This window comes from Schistocerca serialis, chromosome 4 (assembly GCF_023864345.2).
Source record: "Schistocerca serialis cubense isolate TAMUIC-IGC-003099 chromosome 4, iqSchSeri2.2, whole genome shotgun sequence".
NCBI lineage: Eukaryota > Metazoa > Arthropoda > Insecta > Orthoptera > Acrididae > Schistocerca > Schistocerca serialis.
This window is the reverse complement of record NC_064641.1, coordinates 512,876,901-512,893,786: the sequence shown is the minus strand read 5'-3', so window position 1 is coordinate 512,893,786 and position 16,886 is coordinate 512,876,901. Positions and strand designations below refer to the sequence as shown.

At 41.1% G+C, this 16,886-nt stretch overlaps 1 protein-coding gene across 1 annotated transcript in view; it reads left to right on the top strand.

Moving 5' to 3' along the window:
* The window catches only part of LOC126475234 (acetylcholinesterase-like), a 140,036-nt gene that overhangs the window by 22,761 nt on the left and 100,389 nt on the right, over positions 1-16,886 (top strand). The window contains 1 exon segment of the mRNA XM_050102912.1: positions 3,076-3,219. Coding sequence (XP_049958869.1) covers positions 3,076-3,219 — 144 coding nt within the window.

Genomic DNA, 16,886 nt, shown 5'->3' with positions numbered 1-16,886 from the left:
GAGCGGTTCTAAGCGCTTCAATCCGGAACCACGCTGCTGCTACAGTCGCAGGTTCGAATCCTGCCTCGGGCATAGATGTGTGTGATGTCCCTAGGTTAGTTAGGTTTAAGTAGTTCTAAGTCTAGGGACTGATGACCTCAGATGTTGTCCCATAGTGCTTAGGGCCATTTGAACCATACGATGTCGGTCAGGCGAAAGACAGCTCGAAGCATGTACCTAGTTACGAACGCAAACCTGCGGGGACACTGTTATGATGTAGGGGACGTTCCCCAGGACATCCACGGACCTGTGGTAGTAATGGAAGCCTCCATGACACTATGGTATAGTGACAAATGTTGCGGATTACCTGCATCCCTTTACGCTTTGTCTTCTTAGGCGGCTATAGCATCTTCCAACAAAGCAACTGTCCGCGCCACAAGTCCAGAATCGTATAAGAGTGGTTGCATAATAGACAACTTACATTGATGTCTTGGCCACCAGATTCACCTGATCTGAACCGATGAACACATCTCGGACGATGTCGAGCGCCAGTTCCGTGACCACAAACCACGGGCCCTTAATTTACGGAAATTGTGTGACCTATGAGTAGACGTCTTGTGCCACATACCGCCTAAATGCTTTCAAGGTCTTACAGGAAAATGTGAACCAAGATGCTATCAAACAGGTGGTTATAATGTTTGGCTCATTAGTTAATTCTTAGGTTATACTTAATTACGGTGCTTGATTTGTGTCTGTACACGTCGGTACACTGTACCGGTATCTCTGAAAAAGAAGCTTTAAAATAACGTTTCAAGATGTATAATTTTTAAAAAAACCTGGGAAGTCACAATACCGGAACTTCTTTTCTTTATAAATGAGGCACTGCTTAAGTATATTAATTAAGTATACTTTATGCACTGATGGATCTTCTCTAGTTTTCGCTTACAACGTACTGGACAAGGCGCTCCTGGACATAATATGAGCTGACATGACGTGTTTTAAGATTTTCAGGAAGCACTTGAGAGAAGTTGAGCAATTACGTCAAGCTAACAGATTTGTAGCAGGCTGCCTATGAATGGTAAGAATTTTTGGTTGACAGCCGGTTCACACATGTAATTTGTTAGTAAGTTTCGAAATACTGAATTATAAGCATATTCTAATTGGGTGACGTACACGATATAAAACGGGCTGCTTCAGCCAAATATGCTTATTCCACATTCATATATTTACAGTTTCATAATGCGTGCAGTATATTCCAACTAAAGATGATACAATCCGGAGACAAACTTTACCAAGTTGCGGCAACTTAGTTAGTTACATATTCTATACATCAATTGAACGATTCCTTGATCGAAATGGTGTTGATCGAGTCAGTTTACAGAATATGTATGAATGATTAATGTGAACAACAGTGAACGCATTGTTATTTTAGTACCGATCATGCATGTACATATAGTGTTAAAGCAGAAATTCGTTAATGGAATAGAAGAATTTGTCCAGGTGAAACGGATTAAGTTATATTTACCTAACTGTGAGACGTATCATTGAAAAAATAATCAAATATTGGTGTTTCTGCATATTGACCTCCTTTCTGAGCCACTGACAGCTTTAATAAAGAATAAGAAAGATCATTTTGCCTTTTAGTGTTGTGGGTATGGACATCACTGTTTTCTCAAACTGTAATGGATTACTTATGACGAATTTCATTAGTCAATATTTATAAGTATATTGTAACGGCCCAGTTAAAATGCCTTTCTCGTTGAACATGTACCTACATAAAGTCTGTGGGTGAACATCATATATTAATCTTACTGTTTGCTTTTTTGCAGTCAATATATCCTTGTTCCATGATATTTTTGAATAAGTCGTTGTTGTGTGACAATATGCAAAATATTTCAGGAGGTTGATTCGTTTGTTTCCAAGATCAGCAGATGAATGAAGAGCAATAATTGCTGAACTTAATTGTTTGAGATGCTCTGTAATAGTCTTCTTCCAGTTCAAGTCTTCATCAACACGTACAGCCAAAAATTTGGAGCATTCTGCTCTGTTTACTGGCTCCTGCTCATCTACCTCCATTCTTGGTATGATTCTATTCGTTGTACAGAAATGAATGTAGTGTTTTGTTTTTGTTTTTTTTCAAAAACTTAGCGAGGCTCCATTTTCTGAGCACCACTTTATAATTCTTTGGAAAATATCATTTACCATCTATTCTGTTGCTTTCTCTCTATCGGGATTCATTACTAGTATTGTAAGAAAAAGGTACCTATCAATTCTGCATGTTGAATGTTAAGTGGAAGGCTGTTCACGTGTATAAGGAACAGGAGTGGATGCAAATTTAACAGTTTGAGGCTCGCTTTGTGCTTTTCCACCAGTCACTAAAATTTTATACCCTTCCGACATTGTTTGAATTATTCGGCACAACCGTTTGCATTCTGTTTGATACGCCTGATTCAAACAAGCTGTGTGTAAAGCCATTAATTCTATAGAAGCTGTGTTTATCTAACAGAGTAACATGATCTACACAGTCAAACGCCTCAGAAATATCACAAAAACTGGCGATCTTTTATTATTTAAGGCTTGTACTAGTTGATGGGTGTATAAATACCACTCTCAGTCGAATAGCCCTTCTGGAATCCAAACTCTGATATGCTAAGTAAATTGTCTCCTCTTAATCGTAAGACTACCCTTGAGGGCAATAATTTTTCAATATTTTCGAAAAAGATCTCCGTAAGGAAATTTGATGATAATTATTTAAGTCTGTTGTGTCACCTTCCTTATGAAGAGGTTTTACAATTGCATATTTTAACCTGTTTGGATAAATTTCCTGCTCCAGTAACGCATTACAAATATCACTAATGAGAGTACTTATTAAGTTGAAACAAGTTTTCAGAATTATGTTTGCAATTCCATCAACACCTCATGAGCTTTTGTTTTTTAGAATTTTTATACTTCTACGTATTAATTTCAGTGACGGATGTTGGTGCTACATCTAGTTGCCTAAAATTTTTTGGACGGACATTTTTAATAGATCCTCTTACTTCTTCAACTGAGCTGTTTAATCCCATTTGTTGTAATCACCTCGAGCTCATTCCACAGTCTGTGCAGGCTGAGAACGTGCTGGTGAGCACAGAGCAAGGACAGCTGATGGGGACGACGGCCACGAGCGTCTACAACACGTCCTACACGGCCTTCCTGGGGATCCCGTACGCGGAGCCACCCACTGGAGAGCTACGATTCCAGGTGAGTTCACAGCGCTGGCCCTCCAGGGCGCATCTCACGATGTTCGTTCCTAAGCATTGTGTCTGTGTCTTTCACAATTCTAGATAGCGTGAGAAGACTTTAACGCTCAGTAGGCGATCAGTATGGAATAACTGTAAGAGAAAATTAGAGACGATTCTGATACTGCTGTTAGACTCCTGCATCAGAGGTAACGTAATCCACATGATAATACATGTGTCATTCTATCGTAACAAGTCTTCGGATTTTATTTCCACAATATTCATACACTACTGGCCATTAAAAATGCTATACCACGAAGATGACGTGCTGCAGACGCGAAATTTAACCGACAGGAAGAAGACGCTGTGATATGCAAATGATTAGCTTTTCAGAGCATTCACACGAGGTTGCGCCGGTGGCGACACCTACAACGTGCTGACATAAGGAAAGTTTACAACCTATTTCTCATACACAAACAGCAGTTGACCGGCGTTGCCTGCTCAAACGTTGTTTGATGGCTCGTGTAAAGAGGAGAAATGCGTACCATCCCGTTTCCGACTTTGATAAAGGTCGGAATGTAGCCTATCGCGATTGCGGTTTATCGTATCGCGTGGTTGCTGATCGCGTTGGTCAAGATCAAATGACTGTTAACAGAGTATGGAATCGGTGGGTTCAGGAGGGTAATATGGAACGCCGTGCTGTATCCCAACGGCCTCGTATCACTAGCAGTCGAGATGACAGGCATCTTATCCGCATGGCTGTAACGGATCGTGCGGCCACGTCTCGATTCCTGAGTCAACATATGGGGACGTTTGCAAGACAACAACCATCTGAACGAACAGTTCGACGACGTTTGCAGCAGCATTGACTATCAGCTCGGAGACCATGGCTGCGGTTACCCTTGACGCTGCATCACAGACAGGAGCGCCTGCGATGGTGTACTCAACGACGAACCTGGGTGCACGAATGGCAAAACGTCATTTTTTCGGATGAATCCAGGTTCTGTTTACAGCATCATGATGGTAGCATCCGTGTTTGGCGACATCGCTGTGAACGCACTGTAAGTAGGCTGTTTATGTTTTCTCTATGTAAGTAGGCTGTTTATGTTTTCTTTATGTAAGTAGGCTGTTTAGGTTCTTATGTAATATGTAAGTAGGCTGTTTATGTTTTCTCTATGTAAGTAGGCTGTTTATGTTTTCTTATTGGCAACGTTACGTAGCGCTCAATATGAAAATCACTGGCTGTGCTGTGTGCAGTCTGTGGCTAGTTTGCATTGTTGTCTGCCATTGTAGTGTTGGGCAGCGGCAGCTGGATGTAAACAGCGCGTAGCGTTGCGCAGTTGGAGGTGAGCCGCGAGCAGTGGTGGATGTGGGGAGAGAGATGGCGGAGATTTGTAATTTGTCATGAACTGCTATATTTATACATGATGATATCAAGGTAAATACATTGTTTGTTCTCTATTAATATCTTTCATTTGCTAACTATCCCTATCAGTAGTTAGTGCCTTCCATAGTTTGAATCTTTTATTTAGCTGGCAGTAGTGGCGCTCGCTGTATTGCAGTAGCTTGAGCAGCGAAGATTTTTGTGAGGTAAGTGATTTGTGAAAGGTATAGTTTAGCCTTTTTCGTGGCACAACATTACGTTACTGTACAGTACTTTCTTCATCACGCCAATAAGCATTATAACTACGATATCTATATGCAAAGCATTTCACTTTTGTTTATCATGAGGTAAGTACATTGACTTCTGCAGAACTTAGCTTTCAGAGGAAAATAACTACGACACTTCCACAGAGATTATCTTACAACAAGATGCACATTTAGCGCTACAGGACACGCATTTCAGTGATCAATTTTATACTTAAAACATTTATTTTTAAAGATTTTTGAATTACAAAGAAAGTTTTCCGTGATATATTTCATTCCATTGGTGTAATCTGTAACACCTGAGGGTATAATTACATAAATCCTCAGGGGGGTACACGCTTACTTTGTGTACCATGTGTGTGGCAACCACAAGGAACCCTAGCTAATATGGTATTTGCTTATACAACTTTACACATCGGTACCATATTTCTCCAACACATAATTACACAGCTATCTGATCATGTAACTGAGAGATAAACTTTTTTTATTACATCAGTGACATATGTTTACGCAATTACAGAGTTGGATTACTTCACACTTACGAAATTGTATTTTGTCTGTACTGTGTGATCTGTTCATATTTTTTCGGAACCATTGTGATACTATGAGAGCTTTGAATGATATATTTGGTAAGGGAGCATGATTTTAAAGTACGTTTGAGGCAGATGACACTTTTGACATGAGCAGAGAATTTTTTTAATTATTGGAGGAAGTTACGACGATTTTGAGATTTGACTGAAGTTTTATGATGTTATTATTACGACGACGATGTGTATTATGTTATTGAGGAATGTTTATTATGCTACGTATTTCTCATGATGAAATATTGAAGACGTGTTGATGAATATGAATATGTATATGTGTAATAAGGTAAGGAATAAGGAGTAGGGGTTAGGGACTCTGATTTATGAAAAGGTTGTTGGAAACCAAGAATCGTACTTTAAGAGTTATGAAATGTGTGTGTATATGCATGAATGTATTACAATGCAGACGAAAATTTTTTGACACTGTTATATCAATAGCATTTTGTTTCTACAGATTTGCAACGCTAATTCTTGACCTGTGAAATATTTCTATGTGAGACTGTCACTGTAGCGGAAACTGCTGTCATAAATATTTCCGTAAGAAAGTTAAGTGACCACCTGCACGTAATGCGTCGTGGGCACCCAGCTGTGTCGGACGCCTGGAGAAAAAGCCATTAGCGCGTGCCTTTCAGAGCACAGGAAAAAAAAAGGGAGGCCATTATCCTGGCCATTGTCATTCCTTTAGAGAAAGCATCGCAAATCCGACACGCTGATTACTTGGAAACATATCGTACTTTCTGATATTTACTGAAATGCCTAATGAAATGACGAGAAATATTTTTACATCTGCACACCTGATTACGACAAGCGTCTTTCTACGAGAGTTGAGAGAATTTCTACTAACTTATGAAATGTCACATGACTATTGAATGATATTTTTATGCTTTGGTTTGCGTAATTGCTTATTTCATTTGATACCTGTTTTCCAGCTGTGTTACAGCATTAGTTTCATAAAATAAAATTAAATGCGTTTGCTAATATGAACACTTTCTGTCAACAGATTTATTAAATAATTATTTTCTGATCCACATTCTTCGAAAAAGGAGCTCTTGGAATGGAGAGAACAATAAGAAGGGACTAATACCAGTAACTGCATCTATAATTTTCTTTTCAAGTACTTGGTAATTTCTTTTGTAGAATAATTTGTGGTGCACCACTTTAATTACTTAGACATTGAGATGTGATTATACATTTCCCTCATCTGCATTGTTATCTTTAGTGTACTATTTTTTCTGCTTGAGCTATGTCATGTTTAGATATAAGCTGCTGTTTGCCAGGTATAGTGTTACTGAATTTGACTTTGTATTACTCTGTTAAGCTTTTCTTGTTGCTGCACATTGGCTCATATTAGTTGTAATTTTGCATTTTTTCTGTTAATTTAGATTTACTGTAGCTTGCTTTGCAATTTTCCATTTTTTTGGTCATTGTTGTTTGTGTTACTTATTTTGTGCTGCTGCACTGCCTCGTTCCTTAGTTTAGCATCTGAGATCAGTAGATTTAAGTTAGCTTAAGAGGGGGTAGCCTCTAAGAGAATGAGTTGCGATGAATTGGAAGAAATGCATTGAGAAAACAGGTTTAGGTAGGATTTTCTTGGAAATAAATGTTGAGGTAAGAAATGTGTGAACATATAAATACAGAAAGCATGCTTAGATAGAATTTTTTGGTGGAAACAAAGGATGAAATAAGAGGAAAGATATATGAAGTTTTGGGTTGGACTGCAGTACCACATGTTACACTGAAAACGAACCCTGTCCTTTCCTATTGGTGTTATCCCACTATGTGTTTGTGTACCCTTGTGTATTTGTTTTCTTCCTGTCTCTGTGTACTGTTTCATAGAACTTTTTTCTCTTCTAATACTAAGTCACATTCACTATGATGAGGAATACTGTTATCCTCAAATACAATTGGCATTAATAATGTGTTATTTACTTTGTAAAGATGTTAGACATTATTAATTCTGTTCTGTTTAATGCTCATGTGTAAAGTTGATGTTACAAAAGTTATTCTGATCTTTTATGTATCTACTTATCTCATAATTCCTGTGACACTGATGTATATGTTTATTTCTATTCTTTTGTAAAGCCTGTGTTACTACAAATGTTATCTGTATTATTATGTTCTTTAATGATGTATTTTGTACCTTTGTAATTGTATTTTCATGTTGTAAATTTATAAAATTGTAATTGTCACCAGTTCATGATATTATTAACTTGTAAGTTACATTTCACTGCACACGTTTCTGTTGGTCATAGTATATGGACAATATGTGAGAAGTAGGGACTGTTAGTGTTTGCACGTGTGTTAATAATTCAGCAAGGGACTGGATAACAGCATTGCTGGTTCTAAGGACAATTCCAAAAACTTAGTGAGTGCACAAGTGGTGGTTTATGGACTTGCTATATTCTCCGCAAGACTCTTCGATGGTGAATGTGCACCTGCATAATCGCAACAGATGGCTGCTGGCCATCTCTACAAGGACTACAATGGGTCTGCACCTCTGGTGGCCCACCAATACCATTATCTCTACAAGGACTACAGTGGGTCTACATCAACCATCAATACCATCATCTCTACAAGGACTGCAGTGGGTCTGCACCTCTGGTGGCCCACCAATACCGTAATCTCTACCAGGACTACAGTGGGTCTGCTCTGTGATGACCTACCAATACTCTTCAAAACGTCGAATGACTCTGCTGTGGGTTTGCTATGTTGTGGCCCATTACCTGTCAGCATGTCAAGAGTCAGCACTGTCTTTCTGATGGAAGGACACTACTTCTTCAAGACTGTATGGAAATCCACTACTTCTGTGTGCAATTTCTTTTACTAATGAGAAACTGTAATTACTATTATGATGAATGATCAGGACTATCTTTATGGACTGTGAGAAAATTTTAGCTTTTGACCAACATTGTATCAATAAGTGTGTGCATTTTATATCTTTGTTACTGTAATTGTAAAAAATTTTTGTCAAATCTGTATTGGCCAGTGCCCAACACCATTTGTAAAAATTTTTTGTGGGGAGCATGGGGGCTATGTAAGTAGGCTGTTTATGTTTTCTCTATGTAAGTAGGCTGTTTATGTTTTCTTTATGTAAGTAGGCTGTTTAGGTTCTTATGTAATATGTAAGTAGGCTGTTTATGTTTTCTCTATGTAAGTAGGCTGTTTATGTTTTCTTATTGGCAACGTTACGTAGCGCTCAATATGAAAATCACTGGCTGTGCTGTGTGCAGTCTGTGGCTAGTTTGCATTGTTGTCTGCCATTGTAGTGTTGGGCAGCGGCAGCTGGATGTAAACAGCGCGTAGCGTTGCGCAGTTGGAGGTGAGCCGCGAGCAGTGGTGGATGTGGGGAGAGAGATGGCGGAGATTTGTAATTTGTCATGAACTGCTATATTTATACATAATGATATCAAGGTAAATACATTGTTTGTTCTCTATTAATATCTTTCATTTGCTAACTATCCCTATCAGTAGTTAGTGCCTTCCATAGTTTGAATCTTTTATTTAGCTGGCAGTAGTGGCGCTCGCTGTATTGCAGTAGCTTGAGCAGCGAAGATTTTTGTGAGGTAAGTGATTTGTGAAAAGTATAGTTTAATGTTAGTCAGGGCCATTCTTTTGTAGAGAATTTTGAAAGTCAGATTGCGTTGCGTTAACAAAATATTGTGTGTCAGTTTAAGCACAGTCATGTATAATTGTTCAAAGCGGACGTTTCAGCACATTGGAAGCGTGTATTCGTCATCGCCATACTGGCGTATCACCTGGCGTGTTGGTATGGGGTGCCATTGGTTAAACGTCTCGGTTACCTCTTGTTTGCACTGACGGCACTTTGAACAGTGGACGTTGCATTTCAGATGTGTTACGACCCCTGGCTCTCCCCTTGATTCGATCCCTGCGAAACCCTAATTTTAGCAGGATAATGCACGACCGCATGTTGCAGGTCTTGTACGGGCCTTTCTGGATAGAGAATTGAAAACGTCTGGTCAATGGTGGCCGAGCAACCGGCTCGTCACAATACGCCAGTCACTACTCTTGATGAACTGTGTTATCGTGTTGAAGTTGCATGGGCAGCAGTACCAGTACACGCCATCCAAGCTCTGTTTGACTCAATGCCCAGGCGTATCAAGGCCGTTATTACGGCCAGAGGTGGTTGTTCTGGGTACTGATTTCTCAGGATCTATGCACCCAAATTGCGTGAAAATGCAGTTCTAGTATAATATATTTTTCCAATGAATACCCGTTTATCATCTGCATTTCTTCTTGTGTAGCAATTTGAATGGCCAGTAGTGTAGTGTTTTTTTCATGCTGAGAAAGAATCTTCCAGAAATTCTGCACAAGGAAGCAGCGAAATGGCAACTGGGAAGGGAGTAATGGTTCTTCCACTTTTCGCCCTCAGTTCTTCTGTAATTAGCCTATCAATCTGTCTGTGATTCAAAGTGCTCAATGTTGTGTCATTTGTGCCAGGGCTGCCCTGCAGTGACCACCATATGGACACACGTCATATTGCGCTTCATTCATGATGCAATAGACACAGTTTTACCGCTTCATTACAGTAACTCATGTGTTAGCTCTATGCTGCGCATTTACTGAGATGACACTGTCATCGCTTGCCTTAGCTGTTATTGTTTGCAAGTTAAGATAATTCAGTTACAAGACATATGGAGATCAAACGGAAGGAGTAATAAAAAAAGATAAATGAAATTCCTTGCGGCCTTAACGACAGTGTCAGAAGAGAGGAAATCTTGTTGGTACTGCAGACTGCAATAATAACGATATGTTGCGTTTCAGTCCCACAAGGAAAGACAATATCTATGTAGAAGCAAGGAAAATTGAAACCTTTGATGAAGAAACGAAAATTCAGTCTTCGAAGGAAGATACTGTTGGAAGAAAAATTGGAACTAATTCGGCCGATTTTCAGAAGCCACTAGGTCACTTTATTTACACTGGGTATTCTGCCGCACTTTGTTCACATATGACTGATGTCATTGAACTAACGACACCTTCGGTCTTACCAGTGGCATCGTCATCATCGTCATCATCATCATCATCATCATCTTCGTCTTCTTCTTTTTCTTCTTCATCATCATGATCACTGGGAAGCCATTCCCCTTCCCTCCTACCTCCAATCAACCAAAAATTTAAGATGGTGGAACTAAATAATTGTGTTAATGTAAAATTAAAAACACTTTCCGCCTACTCCTTCTCTCTGCCCCCTATCCCCACCAATCAACGTGTAGTATTAAAAATGAAAGAACCAATCAAAAACTCCAAGATGGTGGAAATTGCCGAATTGTGATAGTGGGAAATTAAAAAAAAAAAAATAAACCTTCCCTTTTCCAGCCAGTCGGAGAGCGGGTTTGAAATGAGGCATAAATAACCTCCACTTGAAAGTCAAAGGTATACGTAATTTAACAATGGAAAATCCAGTTTGTAACGTAACAATATTATGAAAAGGGAAGCTGATACTCACCATATTGCGGAGATGCTAAGTCGCTGATAGGCACAACAACAAAAATGTCAAAATATATTGTGACAGCGTTTTTGTGGACATCTGCGACTTAGCGTCTCCATTTTACAGTGAGCAGCAACTTTGCTTTTGCGAATATTGTTATATATACAGTATTTACATATCTCTGGCTAATATAAAAACGATACCTAAAAATAGTGTCAAATTACATTATTTCCAAACGACATTTTTACGTACACATCACACACACACGCACGCACACACACAAACACACACACATACGTGTTCTCCTCAGTGTATCTCGGCTGAGCGCCTGCACGTACCGACCACCTGCACAACAGATCTGATAGGCGGATCCTGGACCCGGTAGGGACCGACTTGGCGGCAAGCGGATCGCAATTTATTCTCTACCAGAGCCCTGAAATCACAGTAGGTTTCAGTGTGTGACACACCTGTTCGCTGGTCGTACCAAGGACCAATTTGGCTCACTTATACGACAGAGTGCGCAAGGATACCAAATGTCAAGACTGGTAAACCAAAACCTAGTAAGTGTGCCCTCGGCAAATTAGCGATCCGAGATGTTTCAAGGCACACTGTTGGTACACTGTCAAGTCACACTTCACCACAGGCTCCCCAGTCTAAACTACTTGCAAATGAAGTCAGTTTCAGGACAGGTTCCAAGTACCCATCACACATACCAGAGCCTCGACTAGAAGTGCTTTCCAGACAAAAGTCCCACATCCGAGAGCTACGTACCTCTCTAGAAAAAAATTCCTTTTTCCTGCAAAGTGCATGAACGACACCGCCTTCACCCCATCTTTACCCAATCACAGGACTCTGGAGGCGGTAAATCTCCCATCCCACAAGACAGCACAAACTCATGTCGAACCAGGCCAAGAGTTAAGAAACATGCGTCTCTGTAAAAAAAAAAAAAAAGAACTGCCAATTACTAGCTTTTTTTTCCGCAGAGGGGATGATGATTTTCTCCGACGTCGTGTTACTTCCCACAGCAACAAGCGAACAGATGCAATCTTAAAGATCTTTATGTAAATCACCTGTGCCTTGGAGCATGTTAGTCCAAGCTATGAGGTATAATAACGATTCTGCCTCTAAACGTTTCTCGGATGGCAGAGTTTCTTATACAACAGAGGCGGCCGATGAAAGTTGTTCACAGGGCTATTTGCAGTATCGGCGAACACGGAAACTAGTGATTTTTTTCTACGCGTGGCTCTGCACACAATGCCTGGTTTATGACTCCACTGTGTAGACACATTCCTTCAGACTGTAACCCGCAGCCCAGACTTCGGCTGGTGCCAAGGCAATTATCGCAGCATTGTTCTGCTGGAGACCTGTCTCAATGAGAGGCTGCCCTGTCTGCCCCGTAGAGCTGTGGGCCTATCCAGCAAGATTTACTGAAGGATGGACTCGCCGCCAATTGCTCTGAACTCCCAATATGCCGTTTCTATCAGCTAAGAACCATAAAAATACCTCATGCTTTTAGGGCCCTACCAGGGATCCATCAACCTCTGCTCATGCCGTTAACTTTCTAGAGTCTAGCTCAAGGTGTGTCAGGTTGTAACAAAATTTTTAACAATTTCCCGTATACGAAAAATAGGTGAAAGATTAACTGGTCCCCTGTCAAGGCGTCAGAGATGTGTGCAACCGGCCGGTACACCTGAGATCTGGCAGCTCTGCAAGACCTTGTTGCGATGATGACAGAAGCCTCGCCCAACGACTCACTGTACTTTCGTTCACTGGCAAGTTTCCATAAACATTCTGCAAGCGCCTGTGATTATCTGTGATGCTCTGGTTTTCTGCCAAAAGAACCTGAATGACAGCTCTCTGCTTGGAACACATTTCCATTACAGATGCCATTTTGAAGGCTACGTATAGCGCCACCCTTGTCTGAAATTCAGGAAACTGTAAGGAATGAAGCGGGAATACTCCACAGTGTCCCAAACAAATTTTTCATTTCTTCAACCGAAATTGGCCAAGAAAAAAAGGGTGGCATTACTTACTGAACGCCGCTTAGACTTAATGGCGATAGTCGGAAGGGAGGGAGAGGAGAGAAGAGGTTTTTTTTTATTTCCCAATAACACAATTTGGTTAGTTACAACATCTTGAACCTTTGATTGGCTCTTCCATTTTTCATACTTCAGTTTTATTGGTTGGAGGTAGGGGTAGGGGAGAAGATGGGGAGGGGAAGGGACGTGGCTCGATGAGATCATTGGTAAGGAGAGCATGGATTGTCACATGAGGGATTGAGGCTGCTGCCATCATGGAATTTGCGACATGGGTCTCACATCTACAATACACAGCACCAAAACACCATTGCACACTCTCCCTTCCCTCCCACTCCCCCAAATTAAGTGAATTTTCCTAGCATACCTTTCATTGAAGAGTTTCCATGACAGATTCACACGAAAGATACCTAAAGTAGTTGTTCCACAAACGGTAAAATTAAAGACAAAATCATAACTTAAAATTGAGCTGGATGGCGCAAGAATAGTTGACACACGTAATATTGTCACAACACTTTTATTAGTGAAATGAAAATTTTTCAAATTTTGCACTAAGTAGTATGGTCCATTGAAATGCATTTTACTTCATCACTTGTTCACTCCACTGCAGCAGACAACTTCGCGAAGGCGAGTGCACGTATTCCTTACAACTTTGCGCCGCACAACTTTATTTATCTCGTTGCACAGTTGTACTATTCGGGCACGCATTGCCACGACATTCTGTGATCTCAAAGGGAAAAGATTCTCTTTCAGTTATCCCCATAAAAAACTTCACAGGCATTTAAATCTGGACTTGAAGGAGGTCAAAAGAATGCTCCATGATGGCGCTACGAGTAACGATGGGAAATCACAAGATTGCAGAATATTTTGTGTAGAAAATGCAGTAAAGCATTAGACATGCTGTGTTGCGCCATCTTGCATAAACGACTGTGTGTTCAAATGTTCAAATGTGTGTGAAATCTATGGGACTTAACTGCTAAGGTCATCAGTCCCTAAGCTTACACACTACTCAACCTAAATTATCCTAAGGACAAACACACACACCCATGCCCGAGGAAGGGAGGACTCGAACCGTCGCGACCAGCATGACTGCAGCGCCCCAGACCGCTCGGCTAATCCCGCGCGGCACTGTGTGTTCATTGGAAGATTAGTAGCAAGAAGATATGACAAGGTCAAATATTGTCTTGTATCGGTCAGTCTGACAGTTTCATTGAAAAACACAGGTCCCATTAGGCCGTGACGTATAGAGTTCCCCACACTATCAATTTTCCCTCATGCGTGGTATCTTCAATAACATAAACATCTTTTGGTTTCCTGAGTTTCTCCTGGCGTATACAACTTTCAAATAACTTCCGGGAATTCAGCCAGGTAACACTTTCAGCGACCGCCGATATTTCGGCGGGAGAAATCCTTGCCATTTTCAAGGTAAACTGCAACGGACAGGCGGCGTACATGCAAATTTAAAACCTCGGTTCTCGGACTGAAGCAGAAAAGATAATACACACACTGAACACTAGTGCCACTGAAGATTACCAAAGTCAGAGCTATCGATAGTGAGACTATGAATTCGCAGGTGAGGTAGCATTGACTCTGTCCCTCTGTTTTTTGACAAGGGAGAGAGCCGGATTCCAAACAGAGTTTAAACAGAAACCTCCATCCCTGTTAACAAGGTTGCTCGCTACTTTAATCTCAACTGCCTCCCTAATGACACTGTCCCAATAGCTGGACGTGCATGCCAACATCTCGGTGTTATTATATAACAAGGGGTGACCAGTATCCAAGCAATTTTCGGAAATAGCAGATCTATTTGGCTGCTGTAATCGTGTGTGCCGTTTATGCTCAGTATATCGGCCCTCCACGGTCCTGACAGTTTGACCAATATACGCCACGCCGCAGCTACAAGGAATGCGATATACACCCGCCTTACGCAGTCCGAGATCATCCTTAACGGAACTCAAAAGTGCTCTAATTTTAGATGGAGGTCGGAAAACACATTTCATATCGTATTTCCGTAAAATAGGACCGATCTTGTTGGACGTGTTTCCTACGTAAGGCAAAAAGTGACAAGTATTAGCCTGTAAGTACAAGTCGGTGTGAGTACGTTTCCTGTAGACTGCATGCCCCAATGATCCATCATCCTTCCTCCTAACCAACACGTCAAGAAACGGAAGGCAACCATCCTCTTCTACATCCATCGTAAAACGAATGTTCGGATGGATGGAGTTCAGATGTTCTAGAAAGACATTCAAATTCTCCCTACCATGAGGCCAAACAACGAAGGTATCGTCAACGTATCTAAAGATACAGGCGGGTTTCAAAGGCGCCGACTCCAACGCACGTTCCTCGAAGTCTTCCATAAACAAATTTGCGATCACAGGAGACTACGGACTACCCATCGCAACTCCATCTGTCTGCTCGTAATACTGGTCATTAAATAAAAAGTAAGTGGATGTCAATACATGCCGAACGAGATTAGTTAATTCAGCACCAAACCTGGCCTCAATTAACCGCAACGAATCAGACAGAGGAACACGAGTGAAGAGAGAGACCACATCGAAACTCACTAAAATATCAGAGTCATTCAACCTCAGTCCCTCCAAACGACGTAAAAAATCAGCTGACTTCCTGATATGATGTTCACACCGACCTACTTGTGGACTCAACAGAAAAGCAATATGCTTGGATACACGATATGTCGGAGCGCCGATGTTACTCACTATAGGACGGAAAGGATCCCCTTTCTTGTGAACCTTCGGAAGGCCATATAACCTAGGGTGCACGGCACTATAGGTGTTAAGACTCTTGATAGTGTCCTGCGACAAACCACTTTTCTTCAGGAGGCTGTTGGTCTTTCTCTCAACACTTTTTGTGGGGTCAGCATCGATTCTGCGATACTCTGAATCAGATAGTAAACGTTGCATCTTTTGTACATAATCATGTTTGCCAAGCCAGGTCTCACATTGTTTACCTCTACGGGGAGGAAATGTATCGGTGTTTACGTAAGTTGGATAAACTTCGTAGCTGTCGAGTTAGACTGCAATGTGCTTTGTCGTTTTTATTGAGGTGTCGTGATGAAAATCATGTCCCAACATTTGCTAAGATTGTGCACCATATTAATTCTCCTGCCGCCAATCGTATCAAGCAACGTACTGGTTTGGCTCTTGTTCGCGAAAGGATTCGTTTTACTCGTCGACGTTTGGATTCTGTTTCCAAAGAATTGTATCGTTTTATTTAATGGTTGCATCTGAAGTGTCTGATTTCACTTGGGATTGGTTGGACGGCGCCTCATGGACCCATGCAGACTGGGAATACAACTCCGTCACTGCCCGGCATTTGGCAAAGTTTCAACGTTTTCATCGCGCGGAACGGATGTTATATCTCGACGTTCTGTGATAAATCTCACAGAGAAATCTTTTGACAACGCAACCTTATCCGTGCTAGGGAAGGGTCTAAATTTTGCACCCACTCCGAAGAATTTGCCGGTAGTTGATTTTATTAGTTCAATTGAACAGGCAGTTTGCAAACTACCTCCTGACGCTGCAGAGGAGGTTAGGAGGGAGGCATGCCGTGTTTTGACTAGGGCTCATCCACCCAAGAGTAATGTAACAGCAGCAGAGAGGGCTGCTTTACGCTCTCTCAAAGTTGATCCTAGTATTGTTATTTTACCTGCTGACAAGGGCAATGCCACCATTGTTTTAAATAAAATGATTATGTACAAAAGATGCAACGTTTACTATCTGATTCAGAGTATCGCAGAATCGATGCTGACCCCACAAAAAGTGTTGAGAGAAAGACCAACAGCCTCCTGAAGAAAAGTGGTTTGTCGCAGGACACTATCAAGAGTCTTAACACCTATAGTGCCGTGCACCCTAGGTTATATGGCCTTCCGAAGGTTCACAAGAAAGGGGATCCTTTCCGTCCTATAGTGAGTAACATCGGCGCTCCGACATATCGTGTATCCAAGCATATTGCTTTT